Source organism: Suncus etruscus, chromosome 1 (assembly GCF_024139225.1).
Source record: "Suncus etruscus isolate mSunEtr1 chromosome 1, mSunEtr1.pri.cur, whole genome shotgun sequence".
NCBI lineage: Eukaryota > Metazoa > Chordata > Mammalia > Eulipotyphla > Soricidae > Suncus > Suncus etruscus.
The window spans coordinates 110,432,534-110,456,105 of record NC_064848.1 but is presented as its reverse complement, the minus strand read 5'-3'; the positions used below and the strand labels follow the sequence as shown (position 1 = coordinate 110,456,105).

General features: G+C 34.4%; 1 protein-coding gene across 2 annotated transcripts in view; it reads right to left on the bottom strand.

Moving 5' to 3' along the window:
• The window catches only part of MAGI2 (membrane associated guanylate kinase, WW and PDZ domain containing 2), a 1,487,205-nt gene that overhangs the window by 455,225 nt on the left and 1,008,408 nt on the right, over nucleotides 1–23,572 (bottom strand). For both annotated transcript variants that reach the window (XM_049783101.1, XM_049783109.1), the window contains one exon: nucleotides 12,769–12,848. In XM_049783101.1, the coding sequence (XP_049639058.1) occupies nucleotides 12,769–12,848 (80 nt within the window). The remainder of the gene's footprint in view (nucleotides 1–12,768; nucleotides 12,849–23,572) is intronic.

The window sequence follows — 23,572 nt, the reverse complement described above, 5'->3', positions numbered from 1 at the left end:
TGTGTTTAATCTCCACCATCCTAAATGGTTCTGTGAATACTAACTGGAGTGATCCCTAAGTTCAGAGCTAGGAGTAAGACCTGAACAAGACAATATGAATCAAGAATCAAAATAAAATAAAATAAAATAATTAAACCAGCTCCTCAAAAAATTTAGATTATAGCTATTATTTGGGAAAAATGAAAAAAATTCTACCTACATTATGAGTTGGTAACAGCAACTGGAAGTATGAAAGTCTCATGCTTTAACATATTTAAAGGTGAATAGTATTATTTGTAAATTATATACTAGGCAAGATGATGGAAACCATTTTTCCTTTTTTTCTTTTCTAAATATCTATAACAAAATAAATAAAAATTTTTCTTTAGAATTTAGACTAAACCTAGTGGTGCTCAGAGGCTCCTCCTGGCAATACTCAGGGTCTATATACAGTTTAGGGGCTAGAAATGCACAAGACAAGCATCTTAAAGTGTACTATCTATTCTATTCCCAAATCAAAACATTTCAAATGACTGGAATGTGGATTGACTAGGTCCCTGAATATTTGTAAGATATTCTTCTCATCTCCCATATAACTTTAGACTAGTATCATAAATGACCGAAATAGCAAATAACAAATAACAATAACTGCAATAACAAATAACAAAGAATCTTTCAAATAAATCAGAAAAGAAACACTCTTTCTAGCCAAAGGATCAGAAAAAAATGTAACCTAGCATACAGTTGGGAATAGCCTTCTCTTCCCAATTTTCATCTATCCATAGAGATAGGTCTCTTCTACCACTGATAAGGACAATATTAAAGCCCAAAACGGGCAACATTTCCCCAGGAAAAGAGACATCCCAAAGCATTTGCACTACTGGCATCAAAAAGATCCCAATCATTGATCCATGCCCTACCCTATAACCACTAGTAGCTAGTAAGGCACAACACATAGGCAAAGGGAAATACGTTGTATTTTAAATATTTAGAATTAAATACCCTTACTAGCAATAAGCAACTCAGGTAGGAGAATTCATATCAGATAGGTGATCACATATAACATGCAGATATCCCTTAGGAGTTTTCAAGTAAGAATTAAGCCAACTAAAATAGGACTCATAGGTTCTAAAAACTATATTCTATTTGAAAATACGTCTACAAAATAGAACACAATACACACATCATACCAAAATAGGAGCACTACCAGCTAGAATAAAAAGTTTTATTTTAAATAGACATTTAAACATTTTTCAGAAAGTATATATATTTTTTAAAAAATTGAGTAACAATATTTATTAGAACTACATAATGTTGATAGCTTTTCATAATAAATAGTATGATTTATATTTTAACACCAGACTTACTGTCATGCTATTATACTTTTTTTTTCTTTTTTTTTTTCCTTGATTACATACATGATTGTGTTTGGGTTTCAGTCATGTAAAGAACACCACCCATCACCAGTGCAACATTCCCATCACCAATGTCCCAAGTCTCCCTTCTCCCCACCCGACCCCCGCCTGTACTCTAGACAGGCTCTCCATTTCCCTCATACATTCTCATTATTAGGACAGTTCAAAATGTAGTTATTTCTCTAACTAAACTCATCACTCTTTGTGGTGAGCTTCCTGAGGTGAGCTGGAACTTCCAGCTCTTTCTCTTTTGTGTCTGAAAAAAATGGCCAAAAGACACATGAAAAAATGCTCCACATCACTAATCATCAGGGAGATGCAAATCAAAACAACGATGAGATACCACCTCACACCCCAGAGAATGGCACACATCACAAAGAATGAGAATAAACAGTGTTGGCGGGGATGTGGAGAGAAAGGAACTCTTATCCACTGCTGGTGGGAATGGCGTCTAGTTCAACCTTTATGGAAAGCGATATGGAGATTCCTCCAAAAACTGGAAATCGAGTTCCCATACGATCCAGCTATACCACTCCTAGGAATATACCCTAGGAACACAAAAATACAATACAAAAATCCCTTCCTTACACCTGTATTCACTGCAGCACTATTTACCATAGCAAGACTCTGGAAACAACCAAGATGCCCTTCAAGAGACGAATGGCTAAAGAAACTGTGGTACATATACACAATGGAATATTATGCAGCTGTCAGAAGAGATGAAGTCATGAAATTTTCCTATATATGGATGTACACGAAATCTATTATGCTGAGAAATAAGTCAGAGAGAGAGAGAAAATATATTTAGAATAAAATAAAACATAATTTAATAAAACAAGAACCAGAAAAATGACACATTGATGAGAAATCAATCAGTTCTAATGACAAGATATTGGAATTACTTGACAACAAATTTTCAAACAATTATCCTAAAATTTCTCCTAACTGCAATTTGACTTCTACTGAAAATTGCAGAAAAGCAATAGAAATTGGAGAATGAAACCCTAATTTTACCCATAGAATAGAAAATACAATAACAAAATTAAAAACCTAAGTAATGACTTCTGGAGATAAAAATGTAATAAAGTAGACTATTGAAACTGAAGACAGTAATAAATTTTTCCATCAAAACTTAAAAAGAAAAATGATAAAAATAAAAGAAGCATCACAAGCACTTGCAAAATAATATTTAATCATAAAGTTTTATTTATTTATTTATTCATTTATTGATTGGTTGGTTGGTTTCTGGGCCACACCAGGAGGCGCTCAGGGGCTATTCCTGGCTCTGCACTCAGAAATAGCAAAATAAAAAAAAAAAAAAAAGAAAGAAAGAAAAAAAGAAAAAGAAATAGTCCCTGGCAGGCTGAGGGACCAGATGGGATGCTGGAATCGAACCCAGATCTGTCCTGTGTCGGCCGTATGCAAGGCAAACGCCCCACAACTGTGCATCTCTCCGGCCCCTAATCATAAAAATTTAAAAGTATAAGATAAAGAAAGTATAGTAGAAAAAAAGGTATTCAAAGTATCTCTCAAATTTCACAGAGACAAAACCAAAAAACTGCAAAAACAAACAAACAAACAAACAAAACAACCTCAAATGGAAAAGAGAAACCCACACTAAGATATAAAAGTTATATTACTTCTATTTAAAAAAATAAATATTTCCCAATCTCAAACTATAGAGGTAAGAAGAAAATGACACACATTTTTTTCAAGTGCCTACTTTTTAGTTTGTTTGGTTTTATAATGCCAAGGATTGAACCTAGGTCTACTGCCTTTTTTTTTTTTTCTGGTTTTTCGGGCCACACCCGTTTGATGCTCAGGGTTTACTCCTGGCTAAGCGCTCGGAAATTGCCCCTGGCTTGGGGGGACCATATGAGACTCCAGGGGATGGAGCCGAGGTCCTTCCTTGGCTAGCGCTTGCAAGGCAGACACCTTACCTCTGGTGCCACTTCGCTGGCCCCGGGTTTCCTGCTTTTAAGGCATGTATTTTGCAGCTAAGCAAAAATTATAACAGCATTGTGTGTGAATCCTTTAGTAAGTAGAGGAAGTCTTTTTTTTTTTTCCGGCACACTCGGTGACACTCGGGTTACTCCTGGCTATGCGCTAAGAAATCTCTCCTGGCTTGGGGAACCATATGAGACTCGGGGGGAATTGAACTGCGGTCCGTCCTAGGCTAGCTCGGGCAAGGCAGACACCTTACCACTAGTGCCACCTCTCCGGCCCCAAGTAGAGGAAGTCTTATCACATATACTTTAAAAGTAGAATGTTATGGAAAACAGAATATTTCTATAGTTACTTTACACAAAGTTGTAGGATATCAATAGTATCAGACAAATAAATTGCATATCTAATTGCAACATTCAATCCAACTACTCTGAAAAATATGCAAAGTGATACATACAAAAATATAAAGAAATCAAATTCAAATAATCTAAAGGAAGAACAGAAAAGAGAGAAGCATTAAAATCTCCCATACAGAGACTTGAAAAGAGAAAGAGAATAAGTACCACAGATCATCAAACAGTAAAATAGTAGAATTAAACCATAGCATATTAGCATTCAATGTATAAATGATAATCAGCTAGAAAAACAAGATAATTACATGCTGCTCAAAAAAAAAAAAGACTCAAATCCATTATAAGGACATGCACAGCCTATCCATTAAAAATAAGAGATGTCATGTAAATAAAACCAAAGATCAAAAATCACTAAATTTAGGTCAAAATTTGACTTTAATTAAAATCCTAAAAAAAAAAAAAAAGAGGTTAGGGGCCAGAGCGGTGGCGTAAGTGGTAAGCCTTGCCCACGCTTGCCTAGTATAGACTGCAGTTTGATCTCCCAGCATCCCATATGGTCCCCCAAGCTAGGAATGATTTTTGAGTACATAGCCAGGAGTAACCCCTGAGCATCACCGGGTGTGGCCCAAAAACAAACAAACAAAAAAGAGGTTAATAAAATGGACACAAAATAGACCTGTTACATTCATAGTACAGGATGCTAAGGGTGGAGATATGGGATGTATGCTGAGAACTATGGTAGAGAAAGGTCAACACTGGTGGTGGGAATGGCTATAGTTGACAGTCACTATGGGCCTGAAATACAACTGTGAAAGATTTGTGATTCACAATGGTCTCAATAAAAAATTTAAAAAAATTAAATGGCAACTTTTCATTTAATTTCATTTTCTAAACAAAAAAAATGAGATTATAGGTAAATCTTAGCATCACAAAACTTCAAATACTGGAAAGGTATTTAATATTTTATAAAACATACATCAAAGTGCTTTACAAAATTGTGACTAATGTGAACAATTCAAATTGAATGAAATAAGAACTGCTACTATTATGACTTTGGCTTCCTCATTTTAATAAAACCAAAACTAACAGTAAAAAAACAAAATGTCATTTAAATAAGTTTGTTCAGAATGCTTTAAGATATTTATTATGCATATAATTTAATCTTTTCCATTTTCAAGTACTAATACTTGAGCAGTTAGTCATTTTAAACTGTTTCATAAAATTTTTGAGGGGGAATATTTTAAGGTGATACACCAACATAATCATAGTATGTTTATTGATTAGAAATTGTAGCATGAAATGGTGAAATAAATTAGGTCACATCTAATAACTGAAATTATAATCAAATTATCAATAGAAATTTAATGAGTAAACCAGTCCAAAGTCCTTAAAGGGAAAAATTTATGGAGAATTTTTAAATAAAAGTGTGCATTTCTTGGGGCTGGAGAGATAGCATGGAGGTAAGGCGTTTGCCTTGTGTGCAGAAGGTCTGTGGTTCTAATTCTAGCATCCCATATGGTCCCCTGAGCCTGCCAGGAGTGATTTCTGAGTGTAGAGCCAGGAGTAACTCATGAGCACTGCCGGGTGTGACCCAAAAAAACAAAAACAAAACAAAATAAAGTGTGCATTTCTTAAATTGTGTCAGTTCTATAAAAGTTGAAAACAACCTGGAACTAGAGTTTCCTATTACTTTTAAAAGATTATCTCCTGGGGCTGAAGATAGAGGTAAGGTGTCTGCCTTGCAAGCGCTAGCCTAGGATAGACTGTGGTTCGATCCCCCCAGCATCCCATATGATCCCCCACGCCAGCAGTGATTTCTGAGCGCATAGTCAGGAGTAATCCCTGGTGTGGCTCCCCAAAACAAAACAAAACAAAAAAAGATGATCTCTTCTTTTAATAAATTTGGTAAACATAGTCTTCATACATGTGCATTTTGAATGTTTTTGTTTGTTTGTTTTGGGGCCACATTGGGTGATGCTCAGGGATTATACCTGGTTTTGCGCTCAGAAATCATTCCTGGTGGGCTCAGAAAACCTATGAAATGCTGGAGATCAAACTGGTTTGTCAGCATGCAAAGCACATGCCCTACCCACTGTACTATGGCATGTGCCTGTGGATGTTTATTTTTTTAAAGATAGATAAATAGTTTTATTAAAACTTGAGTTAATGATCATTGATAAAAAAAAGTTTTCATGTAGGTAAAAGGAGTTAAAGTTAAATAACTTTTTTTCCTATAATAACACAAAAAAGAATTCAGATAAATAACTTAGAATTGAAGCCATTCAGCTCTAACAGCTGTAATTATAACTTTGGGAGAATTTAGAGCCAGTTAAACAGAATGGAGGAGGAAAAAGCCTCCAATCTATTAATATTAGGAGGGAATTAGCTAGCAGGATCAGGATAATTTTAGCCTACTTGGGTTTGCTCATTTCCATCTAACCAAGACAGCTTAGCTTAAAAGCTCTTTTAGTTAGGGCAGTTATCTAAATTTCTTTCTCTTTGTCCTAAATGAATTTAAGTAGTTTATTTGGATAAATACCTATAGAGAAGAAAGGGAACAATTCTCCAGAGTCTATGGAACTACACGCACAATCTATATATTTGCACATAAAACCATATGAAAGGGAAATAGAGATCTTTCCCATTAATTAGATTTGTAAATCTAGGATTTTTGAAATTATGTACCTTATCCAAGAACAGATCTGTGTTTAGAATATACTTACTCTGTCTACATATCCCATAAAATTTCCTCTTGTGAAAAATATAGGGGGAGGGTCCTGACTTCAATTACATTTTAACACTCTAACTCATTGACTTGAATATGGAGTTGAGAACAGTATATGAGGAAAGATTTGGCTCACACTAGTAGTACTGGCAATTACTGCTGGCACTGAACTCAGGGTTTACTCCTAGAAGTACTCAGGGGAACATGTGGTAACAGAATTCTCAGGTCTTCAGAATGGAGTTTTTGGGCCCAGCCAGCATTTTGAACCATCACTCTGACCCAGTCTCATTTTTGTGGGATGTATAACACTAGGGATGATTGTGATGAGAAAAATGGCAAGAAAAATATCAAAGTATTAATTCTGAATGCAGAAACAAATATGGTAGGGCTTTATATACAGTACAACCCATGTTGTCTCTAAATTATTTAGTAGCTATTCCTGTGGCATTTTGTAAAAGACTATAGTGGCATACTAAGCAACACTTCCCAAATACTAATTTTAGAATCAAGTAGTAGGTGGAGACATTTTATCTGCCATGTAGACTAGTGCTAAAATCCAAAAATGCACAGAGCTATGACAAATACTCAGAACAGAGCATGCCTTCAGTATTTTCAACCAGAATGCATGATAAGCATATTTCTATATTTAGAAGCAGTGCTGACCTTCAAACAAAATGAAAAAATAATATTCGTGTCAATAGAATAAGTACTAATTGAACTGAGATTTTAATATTTTTTTAGCCCCTTGCTACTAATGAAAAGTCATTTTCTTACTTTTTCAAAAATAACTTAATTCTGTTGATACCTCTTCTTTCAATTAGCTTCCTCTTATTACTGTTGGATTAAGGAATTAACTTTATGCTGCAATATAAATCTATCTGATGATGCATAGATTTACAGACCTAAAGCTACATAGCAGGAAACTACATGTTAGGAAAATAAGTAGTAAAAAATACCCAAATCTTTAAAGGCCAGGGATTCTAAAAAAAGGTACAGATAATAAACTGGAGGGTTCTTAATACAAGTTATTGGAATGCTGAAGCCATTCAGAGACTGTCCTAGGGTTGGTGGGAGCCCTTGTAATACAGTCTTGTATCTGTTATACTTTCCCTAAGAAAGACAATCTCCAGGAATTATTACCTAAAACTTCTTCATTCCTCACATTTCCTTATTGAAGTTGTAAAATCCCTCAGGTTTAATTAGTACTAAAGAATCTTTCTATTATCTACTCTTCTTTCTATGATCAATGATTGCTGGACAATAAATATCAAATTTAGTAGAGAGGACAGCCAGGGCTCTCTGTCCACGAGGCAGTTAGCCCCTGACCCTATACTTTCTAGTTTCTGTCTTGTTTTCTTAATCCTCACAATGATTCTTCTTCAGACCCATTTATCTGGAGCAGGACTTTGGCAGAGCTACACGCACAAACATACATATACACATGTAATATACATATTACAACATCATGTACTATTTTCTGGAGCCAGGGTTCTCCCAGTGGTACTTAGGGCATATTCCTAGATCTGTACACAGGCATAACCCCAATTGATACTTAGGGGACTGTATATTTATCATGCCAGGAACTCAAACTGAGATGTAAAGCAAGAGCCTTAAAAAACTTTGTACTGTCTCCCCAGTTTTATAATGCTATATTGAGGGTTAAAACATTAATGATAATAATATAAGTGAGAGACACAGTATAGGAATCAAGGTTCCTGCTTTGCATGTGACTAAACCTACCGTAAATTGATTATTGGCATAGCAAGGCATAGCGTGTCACTAGTTTTAGTCTATAGGAGCTGCCAGAAAGAGGTGACAGGTACAATTTAAATGTTACTGCTCTAAATTTTTCACTTTTAAGCAGGATGGGATGGGTATAATTCATGAGAACACTTGGAAAGTCTACATAAAATCTACAAAATGAACTATATAAAGGAATGTCAAAACTTTTGAGACGAAAGTTTTAAATTGTTTAAAATATGAAGAGTAACACAAATGCAGTCTCCAGTAGATCCATAGATTCAGTCTGTTCTCAAAAGAAATATAAACGAAGCTGTAAAAAATCATGAGTACACCAGCTGTGCAGTTGAAAGCTGGCATTCTCGGGAGAGAGTGGGGCAAGTCCCCACCCTGCCTAAACCATGTCTGCTGCACACATTACCCATAATTGCCACTTTACCTATGGTCTTTCTTCACCATCCCTTTATTGCTTTTTGCAGAGACACCAATATGACCAGACTCCAGGTATTTGATTTGATAGCACAAGGATTTTTTTGCAGTGAGTATAGACACCCTCTCCCCACATTCTTATACTTCTGGGGATCTGGCAGCTTAAAAAATGTCCCACAAAAGCCACAGTATCAGTGATAGTGCTTTGAATTCTTGGACCTTGTGGCCACACAACTTCATTTTTTAATACTGTCATCCCCATAGAAATACACCAACTAGATGCCAATGTGTAGCTAAAGTCACTTAATGTTCAGAAACAAATTAAGTAATAGAATGGTCAGCTAGCAACAAGAGCTTACTAAACCTCTGACAATAAATTAATGACCTCATTGAAGACACAATTTTAACATTTTTTCTTGTATCTGTACTTTTTTTCTTTGTTTCTCTTTTCTTCTGACCCAGGATGGACCCAGGCTTGATTCCTGGTATCCCATATGGTCCCACAAGCCAGGAGTGATTTCTGAGCATAGAGCTAGGAGTAACCCCTGAGTGCTGCTGGGTGTGGCTCAAAACAACAACAATAAAAGTGTTGCTCTCTTGGTACCAGAGAGATAGCATGGAGGTAAGGCATTTGCCTTCCATGCAGAAGGACGATGATTTGAATACCTTTCTGAGTGTAGAGCCAAAACAAAACAAACAAAAAAAGTTTTATTCTCACTTATCTGGAAACAAATATATTTCAATCAACTATGTCAAATCTGTAATACATGCTATTTTTTAATAAAAATTTTGGGGGTCACATCTGGCAGCGCTCAGGGGTTACTCCTGGCTCTGTGCTCACAAGTCGCTCCGGGCAGACTCAGTGGACCATATTGGATGCTGGAATTTGAATCACTGTTTGTTCTGGATCAGCTGCATGCAAGGCAAATACCCTACTGCTGTGCTATCTTTTTGGGCCCTTTTTGTTTGTTTGTTTGTTTTGTTTTTGAGCCATACCCAGCGATGCTCAGGGGTTACTCTTTGCTATGTGCTCAGAAATCACTCCTGGCTTGGGTGACTATATGGGACACTGGGGATTGAACCTAGGTCTGTCCTGGGTCAGCCACATGTAAGGCAAACACCCTACTATGTACTATATCTCCAGCCCCCTCGGTCCCTAATTTTTAATACTTTTTTTTTTAAAAGATTGATTGTGAAGAATAGAGTCAAGATAAGAATTGGTTGATTCTGTGAAGAATGTTAAGACCTCAAGACTTAGTCTAGGAAAGACCACTCTGGAAGTTAAGAATTAGAAGTTGTGAAGGAGTGGTATGGTAATTCAGTAATTCAGTAATCTCTAACATACAGCCAATTCTCCTGTGATGACATTTATCAAAATCTGAAGCTGCCAAATATTGAAGGAATTGCCTAAGTTAACCTTCATGCCCAAGTTGAAGATTTCTAGCAGACCTGTATGGTAAAAATACAAATACACTAAAATATTGTTTACAACTTGCTAAGAGGATGGCTCTACATGGACATAACTGAACCAAATTCAGAATATCTATATTCGTTATTGTTCTAGGTTAAGAATCATACATGCTTAAATTGTTGGAAAAATATTTAAAGAACAACATCTTAAACTGCCAGTGTGTAAATATTCAAAAGTCTGTGACAATACACAAAGATTTATTGGAAATTATCCATGTATTTCAGACTGATGTTGCTTTTACATAGCAAAGTGTATTTAGAAAGATATCTCATAATTCTTACAGCTTAACATGTTTACTATGTGACCCTAAGTGCAATGGGCTGCTCATTGAAAATCGGGGTAAACAGAAAAAAAACTAGAGATAGAATAGTCTTTCTAAAATTCAACCAAACATACTAGCTTGACTCCAGTTTGGAATAAGATAATTAGCCCTAATGTGTCTCCCTGGGGAGAAAAACAACAACTTTACCAAAGAAAGGCATCCTCATTTTAAACCTCTGCATTTTACAATCGCATCATGCCCTTTCTTTACAAAACCTAGATTGGAATGGCTTTACTTGTTATGTATTTGGTTTTGTTTTATTCTTTTATACACAAATCAGTATTCACAAAGTTACTCAATTAACTTTCTTGAATCAGAGCTGAATTGTTTTGCATAGAAAGCAACTTGTCTTAATTGGCCAGGTCAACAAAAACATACCAGAAATCAACATTTCAAGACACAATTTTTATCTATGTAATTAACAAATATTAAAATTAAAGTAGCAACATAACTTCAAAACACCTTTCTTGGCAACGACTGAAAATGTGTATTGAATAATATCATTTTAACTCTCAATGTCAGTCTTTATTGCAAATCATTCTTATATGTGCTAATTATTTATTTTATAGAAAATGAAAACAAATCAGGTTAGTTATGATCACTATAGAATTGTTATATTTTAGGGCTGATTTTCCAATAATGACATGTATGTAACTTAAATTGGCATCATACTTAAGATATCTACCATTTTGTAAAGATAGACAAATGAGAAGTGGAAAAAAACAAAACTGAAATACAATTATTAAACATGTTAAGACTACATATCTCACAGGACTTCAAAAATTGACCTCAATAGCTTCTTATAGAGAAAAAGGTAACTCAAAGGAACAGAACAACTTAAAAGTTTTAATATGTCAGAAAACAGTGAAATTGTTAAATTCACTTTAATTTGGTTATAACGGCTTAAGTCTTTCATATAAATAAGTTATATTCCTAGATATAGCAGTTCAAGTCATTTTTATGTGTAATTTATTACAATTAGCAGCATAGTTCTTACTGGTGTTAGTGAAATACAAATTAGTTGTGCTCAAAAGTCCAAGTCATAATAATTTTATGGGGTTCAACTACATAGTTTAGATATTAAATAAAATACAGATAGATAAAATTGGATATTTATTCACTCATTTAACTATGTACAATTAGTTGTTTAATTTATTTTTAAAATTTAATTCAGTAGTATATCTAGCTTGCAAAATTAACTTATAATAATAAACACTTTGACCTGGATATTATAACATTTTATATAAAACTTTAAAAAACTATTATAAAAATAAAGTCAGAGTTATTTTTTTAATAAAGAGCACATACAATAAGTATCTTTTAAAAGTTGACTTAGAAAACAATTATAAAGTAGCTAAAAACTCTTTATCACTTTTTTTTTTTTTTTAGGAACGGCTGTCCCTGAATGTCCAGCTCAGCTGACCTTTGCTTGTAGTTTTCTGTATTTGGAAAATAGTTTATTTTATATATAATGTTTTTATTTAAGCACTATGATTACAAACCTGTTTGTAGTTGGGTTTCAGTTTAAAAAAAAAAAGGAACACCTCCTTCACTAGTGCAATCTTCCCACCACCAATTCTTTATCGCTTTCTTCACCTTTACAAGCTTCTCAATTATAGAAGATTGCGAATAGAGCTCTAAAAATGTGATTGGTTGAAGGTTGTGAATGTAATCAAAATATATCATCAGAGATGGTACCCTATAATATCTTCAATATATCATAAGCATACTCCAGAACATTTAGTCAACATTTCTAAAATGACATATCATTTTCAAACTTTATATAAATTACCAATTTACATTCATCAAGGTTGTTTTCAAGTTTTTTCTCACACTCATAAAAACGGGCAAATTTTTAGCAAGTTAATATTACATTTGGAACAGAACAACACTAAGAATAAACCATCATGTTCAGCAATTAGTCACTATTACTTGATATGTAAGAATGGAATCCTTTAATCATAGATTCTCCAATAGCTAGGAGAATACTATGCCTCTAAATACAAAAATTAAGTGCTTTTCACATTCCACTCTACTGTTTCTCTACACATCATATTTTTATTTCAGCGCAAAGATCAGCATCCTCCGAGAGACATATTGCAAACAAAAAGTGCTTAGTAGGTGGTGGAAAGTCAAGCCAAGAGTCAAACAGAACCAACAGAGATGACAGAGATGTGATATCCAGCACAGTTCGTCAGCAAGAAAAAGGAAAACCACATGGCATGCTGAAATACCCGAGTTACTTCTCTCTCCTTTCTGATCATTAAATCGTACATCTTTAAAACAGCGTCCTTAGGTTAGCACAGCTTTCTGTGAGACCCGTTTTGAAGAAACACAAACATTCTTCAAGTGCAACATTAATACACCACAAAAACTTAATAACCTACCATTTTCTTTGCACTCTTCTGGAGGTTTAGCCTTTTTCGCAAGTCGTGGATCCAGCCATGATGTTGTCTTTGTGTTATGGCTGAAAAGAAAAGAGATCACTCTGAATAGACACATCCTGAAAGGAATCAAGTTTATTCCTTAAGAAAAAAAGGGGGAGGGGTTAGTCCAACCAAATTGCAATCGATACACTTAATTTGCTTACTGGTTCTAAGTAGCCCTGAAGGAGGTGTAAGAGTAATTGTGCAAGGCAGCTGTAAATTTGGCAACCTCAGCTCCCTGGCCTCAAAGCAGCTATTTTTATTAAAATCAACTAGGATGTTGCCAAGTTAACCTCATTGAAAATGCAGAACTCATCCAGAGCAAAAGGAATTTATTACAAATACAGGATTCTCCAGTTGGAAGAGCACCGTTTACAGGCTCTGATCCTGCTTCCTGAGTTTCCCAAAAGAATTATTTTCATCTAAAACCTGCCCTTTTCATAAATGGTTGTTTTGTTACTCTTTAACTATAGAGCTTGCAGAGGCAGGACAAAAGTGATGCAAATTACAGCATGTTCTTGGGATTCCTAGGTTTTTCTCCAAAAGTGATTAATTGCAATTTCATTAACCCACTTTTAGCCATCTTCTATCTAAACACATTCAATCCAACAGGGAAGCTGGGATTTTAAGAAAAAAAAGTCTGTATTTTGTATCTAGAGTAGAATGTAAAATTTAATGAAAATAAAATATTACATTTAATTTAAAAATGCTTTCTTTAGGTTTTTTTGCCAGAGATTTCAAAAGCAAAGAATAGAAATCTGAGAGAAAGGATGAGGTTTAAAAAGCTTGCCTTATCTGTGGCTGACCTTGGTTTGATCCTGGGCACTATTTAGTGTCTTTAAGCAAAGGAATGATATACTTCCTGCTGTATTTTTTAAGGAGCTCCTAATAGCTGTGTTAGAATTTTGGAATATTGGAATATTATAATTCTAATACCTGTATTGGAATTTTCTGGTGGGCTTATTTATTAAAATGCATGTTTCAGGTCCTACTAGAGCTAGTAAGTCACAAACTCTAAGGTGGATCCTGAAAGCACTCCAGGTGATGCTTACGTATATATAATATGAGAACAATGCAACTACTCTTAACTGCTTATTTAAACTAAAAGCTTTAGTGTGTCCAGTTGTTTCAAGTCATCTACAATTGTGAGAAATTTAAAAACAGAAGGAGAAATATCACAGATTAGAAAAAGTGTGAGGTTTTCTTGTAACAAAGAGTAAAAATAAATAGAACCTGAAAGGGAGGAGAGAAATAGGTTAGAAATGTAAATTAAAGCCAGGAAACAGAGAAGCTTGAACACAACTTAAGAAAAATGGTAATGACATGAGTTTCACTTGCATTTTCTCTTTAGTGAATTTAGTGAAATACTATATTTTATCATATCAAAGTCACAATTGTTACCTAGGTAATCCAATAAACCATACTGTACTTACAGCAAAGGTTAAAATTTCTCCCTATTTGGCATATTTAATAGCAATTTTTTTGCAGAAGGAAATTTGAAGGCAGGAAGGAAGAAGGATGGACTCAAAATGAGCTGGGGGAAATAATTCCAAGGTGTTAAAATAGTATTCAAATAGTGTTTCCTGAACAAACATCCCACCTGCTTATAAGAATCACTTCTGATTTGAGAACTTAGACACTGAGATTCTTGGGCATATTTTGTATATATACCACTGCTTTCTTAACCACTCATCTGTAGTTTTGAACTTGAATTATCATGGTTAATAGTATTTTAAAAAAAAAGGCACTATCTTCTTCATCATTATTTATCTAATCTATCTTTCTATAGATCTGTCTATCTTGTAAACAAATTTTTTGTGTTCTTGGGATAGCTAGCTAGCAGTGGAATTAATATATCATATCATATGATAGTTTTTTCTTTTTTGAGAAAACGTTTTCCATAGATGTTGAACCAGTTGACATTACCTACAACAAAAAATGAAGTTCTATTTCCTTTTCACCTCGCTTGTGTTTCAGACCTTTACTGGAAAGGCCTTTCTTACTAGTGTGAGATAACATATCATTGCTATTTTGAATTGCATTTCCATGATAATTAATGAGTGGAACTAGAGAGTGCCTTGATAAGCAGACAGAGAAAGACAAATACCAGGTCTCATTTCTAAGTGATATAGAAATAGGGAAATTAAGGAAATAGAGAATATCTGTGAAAATAAACCCTTAGACTTTGACAAGAGAAGTGAATTTATTAAGGGCCGTAAAACAGGGGAGTAGAGAAGGATACTATGAACAGTGATGGAAGGATATCAGTGTTGGATGTGGTATGGTGAAGGTGAACATTGTGCTCCAAAAACAAATAGGCATTTGCACTCTTGTAAATGAATGTTATCTCAAAATACATAAATATATGAAAAAGAACCTTGGGTCATGAAGTCTGTTTCTGAAGATCACTTTTATTTCTGACTTTCATGTATAGAGGAAACATTTTCCATCAAAGTTTTTTTTTTGGGGGGGGGGTCTGGAGGGGTTGGGTCACACGGGTAGCACTCAGGGGTTACTCCTGGCTCTGCACTCAGAAATTGCTCCTGGCCGGTGTGGGAGACCATATGGGATGCTGGGCATCAAACCCGGGCCTGTCCCAGGTTGGCTGTGTGCAAGGCAAACACCCTACCGCTGTTCTGTTGCTCCAGCCCCTCCATCACAGTTTTCAGGCTTAATAACTCCTCATTAGTAGATGCCTTTGAGCAGAGTCTAATAACTTATCAGATAAAATTTCTGAAGTTGGTCAAGTTATTACCATTCATATAGTATATCCAGCTCTTGCATATTTATTTATAAGCAGTGTGATCATCCTGATTAGTTCATTATTAAGTTTCTGAGGAAAGTAAGGCATTACAGTATTTTCATCTCATCCTGCTCTTACTGTCGCACATCAATAACACAATACCGAGTTTTTCCCTTTGAGCTTAAAACTTGATACCACACAATCTGTGGACAGAAGTTATGATTAACTGACAACACAGACTGCAGACTGTGGCCTGGATTTGGTGTTAACTGATCACATTTTGAAAAATAAGTCACTTACAAATTCTGTCTGTAGAGACCTCAGTTCAATGTGTGTGTGTGAGTGTGTGTGTGTGTGTGTGTGTGTAAGAGAGAGAGAGAGAGAGAGAGAGAGAGAGAGAGTATGCTTGCATGCGCATGTACATGTGTGTGCACTCAAGCATGTGATATTATCTGTTTGTATGTCTGGGGAAAATGTTGGAAGGTGGCCAAGAAAAATTAGTGTTTATAACATCTTTCAGTTCCTTTACCAATTTTGGAAAAAAATTATTTCTAGGTATAAGACATATTCCCAAAACAAACGCATCTGTAGAATGTATTAAACAGACATTACTGAGTTCTGGTAGGGACCAATATAACCTTTTTATACACACAAACCTAAGTTTCCCATACTTTATATAAATTACCAATTTACATTCATCAAGGTTGTTTTATATAAAGTGTTAAAGAGAACAGTGCATTTCTGAGCATTCCTGAGTTTATGTAAAGTATTTCATTTCAGGAGATGTATTTTTTTGGTTTAACTATCATTAACAATATGTCATTTTAATGTATTTTGACAATCTGAGTCTCTTATAGTTAACAGCATTTTTAGCTGATTTTGCAGTTATTCTGAAAGAAGTGTGGGCAGCAGTTGCCTCCAGTAATTGTCTTAAACATCACATAAAGACATAACACAGTATTTTCCAATAGGACTTTTGCAGGCCTTGTAATTTGCACCCTTCTTTAAGATGCCTTACAAAAGAGTTATTTTTAATGCCTTGGGGAGATATGGACCAAATGTCTTTTCTATTTCTTTTAAATTATATATTTTTAAACCTCAACAATTTTGTTTGAAAATAGAATGAAACGTTAAGCAAAAAACTACGAAATGAAATCATTGAGGTATTATTCACGATAGCATACCTTCCTCAAATCTGCGGACATGATCACCTAACCCCTTTGCATTGCTATAGTTTGATGTCAATTTTCTGCAATAATATCTAAGTTGTGTGGGCCAATAATAACTGGAAGACAAGGAACAAGTGTGACATACTTTTATGTTTTAATTTTAGGTTCTTTAAAACACATGCACACATACAGCATTTGCAAAGGAACTTTCTTTTTTTAAAAAACTATGAGATACAGTTAAAAAGTTATTAATAATTGAGTTTCAGTCATACAATGTTCAATACCCATTCCTTCACCAGTATTCATAACTGCCACCAATGTTCCCAGTTAGCCATCCACTCTATACCCACCCCAAGCCTGGAACTTTTAATTTTTCTAGCCGGAGAATAAAATGAATATTTTAGAGAATATTTAGACCTTAATAATATACACACTAATTCATGTGTTTCTATGAATAAAGTAAATGTGATACTGGTAAAAACTGAGAGACTAAGTACATCAAAATCAGTAGTTAATCGAGTTGAATGCCTTTTAAAAATACTGGATAAAAAATTAATCAAAAACTGGGTCCGCAGCGGTGGCACAAGCAGTAGGGAGTTTGCCTTGCATGAGCTAACCTAGGACAGAAAGCAGTTTGATCCCCCGGCATCCAATATGGTCTCCTAAGCCAGGAGCGATTTCTAAGTACATAGCCAGGAGAAAATACTGAGTGTGACTGGGTGTGGCCCAAAAATAAGAAAAAAAATAAGCAAAAACTATCTAGAAGTCTTCTCTGTGGGGCCAGAGCAATAGTTCAGATATTGTACTTGCCTTACATGGGCCTACCCACATCCAATCAATGAGATCCCATATATGATCTCTGAACACAAATTTAAAAGTAAGTACAGAGCACTATTAAATGTGTCCCCTCCCACCAAAAAATGTCTTTTATGAAGATAAATTATACGTCTGTCTGGAGAACTGAAATAAATTGTAAGTAAAATTTTGTGCAGTTCTAGTTTTATTTTTTGATTTATTTTTTGGGGTCATACTCAAGAGTGCTAAAAATTTAATTCTGGCTCTGTGGCCAGAGAGCACTTAGGGCAGGGCTCAGAGAACCACATATTGTGTCAAAAACAAACTGGTATATTGAATGTCAGGTAAGTGCCTTGTACTCTCTCTTTAGTCTCATCAGAAACATCTTTATAAATGAGAATCCTCTATTCAAATATTATTTAGTTTTATTTTGTTTTTGTTTAGAGGTCACGTTCTGCAGTGCTTAGGGTTTTACTCCTGGCTCTTTGCTCAGAAATTACTCCTAGCAGGCTCAGGATATCATATGGGATGGCGGGGATTGAACCCATGTTGGCTACATGCAATGCAAATGTCCTATCCACTGAGCTATGAACTCAGCCCCATCTATTCAAATATTTTAAGTCAAATTTGTTGCATCAGAGCCCTTAGGATGGGCTTGGATGGTGATGGGGCGAATGGAGGGACCTTTCTCTGTCATCCCAGCCACATGACTCCAAACCTCTCTAGCCGGTGGGTTAGCTAGCAGGTTCGGATAGAGACAAGTAAATCATCCACAGACAGGTTCCAAGAAATATCATCTTTATTTACCCTGGCCAACATGTGTGGCCTATAATCTTAAACCTATTTAAGCATGGTCTTGTCAGCTTGCCCTGCGCCTAGTCTCTTTCAGCCATCTCTTCTCCTGCAACCTTCTCCATTCAGGCAAATCCCCACCCTTTTGCCCTTCCAGTCAAAAGCTTTTATTACCTCCCAAGAATCCTCCCAGAAATGGGAGGCTCTTTTTTGTCGGTCAGGTTACAAGAAGATTGAGAGGTGGGGTTACAAAATTTTCTTCATTTAAATCTAAGTACTTTTCCTGAATAAAATCTTACATATCTGATTTATGTGACCCGTGTGTGAACATTATGTGTAAAAAGCTACATTAAATATTGCATAATAAAATGCTATCAAATGGCTAAATAACAGGAAAAAAATTGTCTTGGGGTGGGCACACACAGAGATGCTCAGGAACTATTCCTGGTTCAGTTCTCAAGAATGATTCCAGGTAATGTTTATGGGACCAAATCTGTGGCTAGGAATCTAATACTTAGACTATTACTAACACTATAATAGCATGCAAATTATGTACCTTACCTCCTCTAATATCTATGTGATCTTAGAACAAAACTTTATTTTTGTATAGATCATCCCACCTTCTATCTCCCATTTCACTGCTTTCATTTACTCTTTATTTTTCCAAAATACAAAGTATTACTGGTTCCTTACGATATGTAAGTGGGTTTTTAAGGTTGATTAATTTAAACTAATTTTAATTTTTTTCTTTGCTCTTTTATTTCTGTTTCTTTTTCTTCACTTCTTTCTTATCTCACATTGCTAACCAGGTTAAAATAATGTTTATGATTACACAAATATTGGATGATATTTTTCTTTCTTCTTGGTTTTGGGGCCACACGTGGTGGCAATCAGGGGTTACTCCAAGCTCTGCACTAAAGTTCCTGGCAAGCTTGGGGGACCATATGAAAAACCAGGGATGGAAAGTGGGTCTGTCCCAGGTTGGCTGCATGCAAGGCAAATGCCCTACCACTGTGCTATTACTCCAGCCCCTATTGGACGATATTTTATCAACTTTAATTTTATTGATGGAATAATAAATTGATTGTCAAACACACCTTTGCTTTGCTCCCATTTTCTCTAAAATTAATGACTTAATTTTAGACTAAAAATAATAATAAATACATTTAAATAAAAAATCTTCTAAAAAGCTAATTTTAAATCTTTATTTTTAATATATGACAAATTTCAATCTTTTTCCCTAAGTAATTTCTATTCAAGAAGAAATATAAGTCATTGAAGTCAATGATACTTGACTTAACCATGCATAATCTTTTGAACAAGGTACACAACATAACTATAAATATTTTAGAGTTTGTTGAGCAATGCAAGCTGTGGAGCAATGAATGATGTGGAAGTTAAATATTTTAACAGGAGTGTGACATAGGTTACAGAAAAAAGCAACATGAAAATCTCTAATCATATTTAAAATTATGATTTGCTTTTAAATAAAGTGGATGGGACCCAGGGACCAAGAGGTCTCAGGAGCATAGAGTGGAAATAAAAAAAAATGGTCAGCTCTAAATACCCAAATCAATGTCAAGGACAGCAGAATCAAGAGACCCAAACTATAACAAGCTATAAACAGAATGGACCTGTAAAACTAGCAGTCTAGGAGGCTAAAGGTGGAGGTATGGGATCATGCTGGGAACTACAGTGGAGGGAGGTCAACACTGGTGGTAGGTACTGCCCTAAATCACTGTCACTATGTAACTGTAAAAGACTTGTAATTCATATTGGTTTCAATAAAAAATAAAAATAAAAGTGTATTATTGATATCTCTTGCATAGCACATATGCACTAATTATATCTTTAATATAATATGGCATATTCAAATCTCTCTCTAAAATAGTAATAATCTATGTAGAGGATATTTTCTTCCTTTTATATAATCATCCCGAAAGAACTATTAAAGATAATATTGGTTTTATCTAATTGATAATAAGAGTAGACACATTTTTAATCCAGACTTATTTTCAGTTTTACTATTTTTTCTATTTATACATTATTATGTATAAAATATTATCATTAATGATACCTATGGTAGTTATTTTCTTCTTTTGGGGAGGGGGGGCACACCCAGTGGTGCTCAGGGGTTACTTCTGGCTCTGTGCTCAGAAATTGCTCCTGGCTTGGGGGACCATATGGGATGCTGAGTATCAAACCCACATTCGTCCTGGGTCAGTAATGTGCAAGGCAAATGCCTTACCACTGTGCTACCACTCCAGCCCCAGTTATTTTCTTCTTAAATAACATTAATAACATTTTTGTTGAACAAAATATCTGATTTTGCCATCATATTTCTTACCTACCATCTGTTTAGAAAGTATTTTGAAAAGTGATTTAATGAAAAATACTATTTTGGGTTTTATTAGTGTCTATGAAGGAGATGTGCTACACACTTATTTTATCTACAACACTTGTTTTCTGTATGGGATTGAACCTGAAATATAAGCATGTTCCAGATGACATGAACAAATGTTTGATCAAACTACTGTTTGGTAATAGATTTTAGAGAAAGTAAGTATAATAATATAGATTTTGTTATGGATAGAGACATCTCAAGCTTAGAATAGGAAAGCATTATATTGGTATTGTTTCATAAAGAACTGCTTTTTTTCTCTCAATAAATTTCTCCAATATTTTGGCTTCTGCCTTTAATAGAAGGAAGATTCAGATTGGTTGGAAATACTAGATGGGAATATAGATCACTTCTAAAGCTAAAGGAGATATAAAATACTTAAAAAAATAAAATTTAGAAGATATAAATTCAACAAAAGAAGTGGAAAATTGTATGCCTTGTTTAGTATTTCTGAGCAAATCAGTCCAGACAAAGATTAAGGAAACCATGTAAACCATGACATTTTTACAGTGTGATTATTCAGTCTCAAAAGTCAGCTTTTAAAAGTCTATTATTTAAAATGACTTAGCATTTGCTGCCATTTGGGAAGATGGTAGTAAACAAATAGGTTCTTGTTGTCATTTTGTTTTTTGCCAAAGCAGAAGCAGTCTCTTTTATGTTAGTAACTAAACGGATTCCCAAACAAAGAAGTAATTTAAATAGGATTCCCAAAGCCTGTCACTCCAGATTAACCCAGTGTCAATTCTCCCTAAAGGAACACTTAGTCTCTGGAATAGGGTATTTCTGGACCAGAAACAGTAAAACAAATACTCTTTGTAAAATAAAAGTTTACCCTTTTTTTTTCCAGCCAATGTTTGTTTGCATTTTGTAGTATGAGAGAATGACCATAGATTTGTAGTGCCTATGACACCTTGGGAATGTTAATTTGTTTCAGGTCCTGAGAATCTCATTTGGAATGGAGGGGACATCAATCAATTTGTAGGGTGCTTATGATATATTTTAAATAAGGTAGGTATGATACAAATTAGTTAAAGGCTAGGAACCTGGAACCATACAATGTTCTACAAAAGTATATATCTTATATGGTAGACTACTATATGCCAAGAGTTTAAAATGGCTACAAAATTAACACGCAAAAATCAATGGCCTCTTAGACACCAATAAAGATAGAGAAGAAATGGACATAGCAGAGATATTTATTAATAACTGTAAGTTAAATGTTAATGTTCCAATACCTGAAATTCTTTATTTAACTATGTTCATCTTTCAGGTTAAGTGATCTCACTTTTCCTATTATATCTTCTTGTGCTGTTTAAATCTACGCATAGTATCACAAAACTCAGACTTATTTACTAATTTTAATGACACTTCTTCCTTCCTTAATGACAAATCTGAGAGCAGAATCAAAATCTTATGAATCTTTGAATACTGACACTGACTATTTATGCTGAATATAAATAGAATTATTTTGTAGTTCTTCACAAGTCCTGACAGAACCTAATCACTCACAATAAATCATAAGAAAAAACTTCTCTGCAATTCCCAAACCTGACATGTCAAAGGACTACATTTTATAATCACAAAAATAGTTTTTATAATTGCATGATTTAATACATTGTAAGTAACCTTTTATAATCTTATGCCATGCTGGCTATCTTTTATTATTTCCTCATATAACCCTATGACCCCTATATTAAATTTTAAAATGTGTATATGCTCAGCATTCTTATTTAGAACATTACTTATTTTGAACATCACATGTAACCATATATTTATGGTCTATATATGACTTATTATCTGCTATGGTAACAAAATTGTACATTTAGACACAATACTTTTGAGGAATTAAAATTTTTATACAACTCTTAAATTCTTTAATTAACTGATCAAAATGTCTTTGTATTATTAATCATAATACAAAACAAATTTTTGTCTTTAGAAGATTTGTCAAAAGTTGAATGATAGTGAATTGTTTTCTGCAAAACAATGGATTTCTCATCTGTGTTGAAGTCAAGCAGGGCACCAAGTAATTACCTGATTATGTATTCCCTGGGCCACAAGTATCAAAGTTTCCAACCTTCATGTGAGAATTAAATATTGGCATGTGGTAACATTTCAATTTCACAACTGAGTTCTGCCTATGGAGATCTAAGTCACAAATCACTCCAGGTTGGGAAAGGGAATCTAGTTTTAATATTTCCTTTGAATAATCAGGACTGACACATTTTTATCCACTGTCAGCAATGAAAACTTCAGATTCTAGTCATTTTCTCTCTGACACTTACAAAACTTTTCAGAGAATAGAACTATTGTTCATTCACAATATTTTTTAGTCTTTGTTCTTTCTAAGGAACATTTTGATCATCTATATGCACACCAAAAATTTAGCTTTGTGCTCAGATCTTCAATTTAGAAGTTCACTAAAACAGTTATTATAGCTCTAGACAAGACCTGTTGATAAAAAAGAAAATAAAGTATTATTAATACTAACAAAATAAATAAATAATTGAGCTTGGAAAATGGGCCAAGGAAATAGCTCTAAAAGGTCTACATTGCAAACTGCATAGAAGAGGCCTGTGTTTGATTCTGACTCTACCTGGTCCTCTTAGCATCACCTGGAGCAACCCAAGCAATTAATTGGGACAATGCTACTTGTGATACATGACAACCCCCCCCAAATAAAACCAAAATAAAATGAGGGATCAGATTAAATAAATATCAGGATTAGCATGCCTTTATTTCGTAAATCATAAAGTGATAAACAGATAATAGAAGATACTGTAATAAAATGGAAAATATACCAAAGTACTTTTGTTGATATCTGACCTACAATCAAATGCTTAAAATGTTTGTTCCTCTAATGAC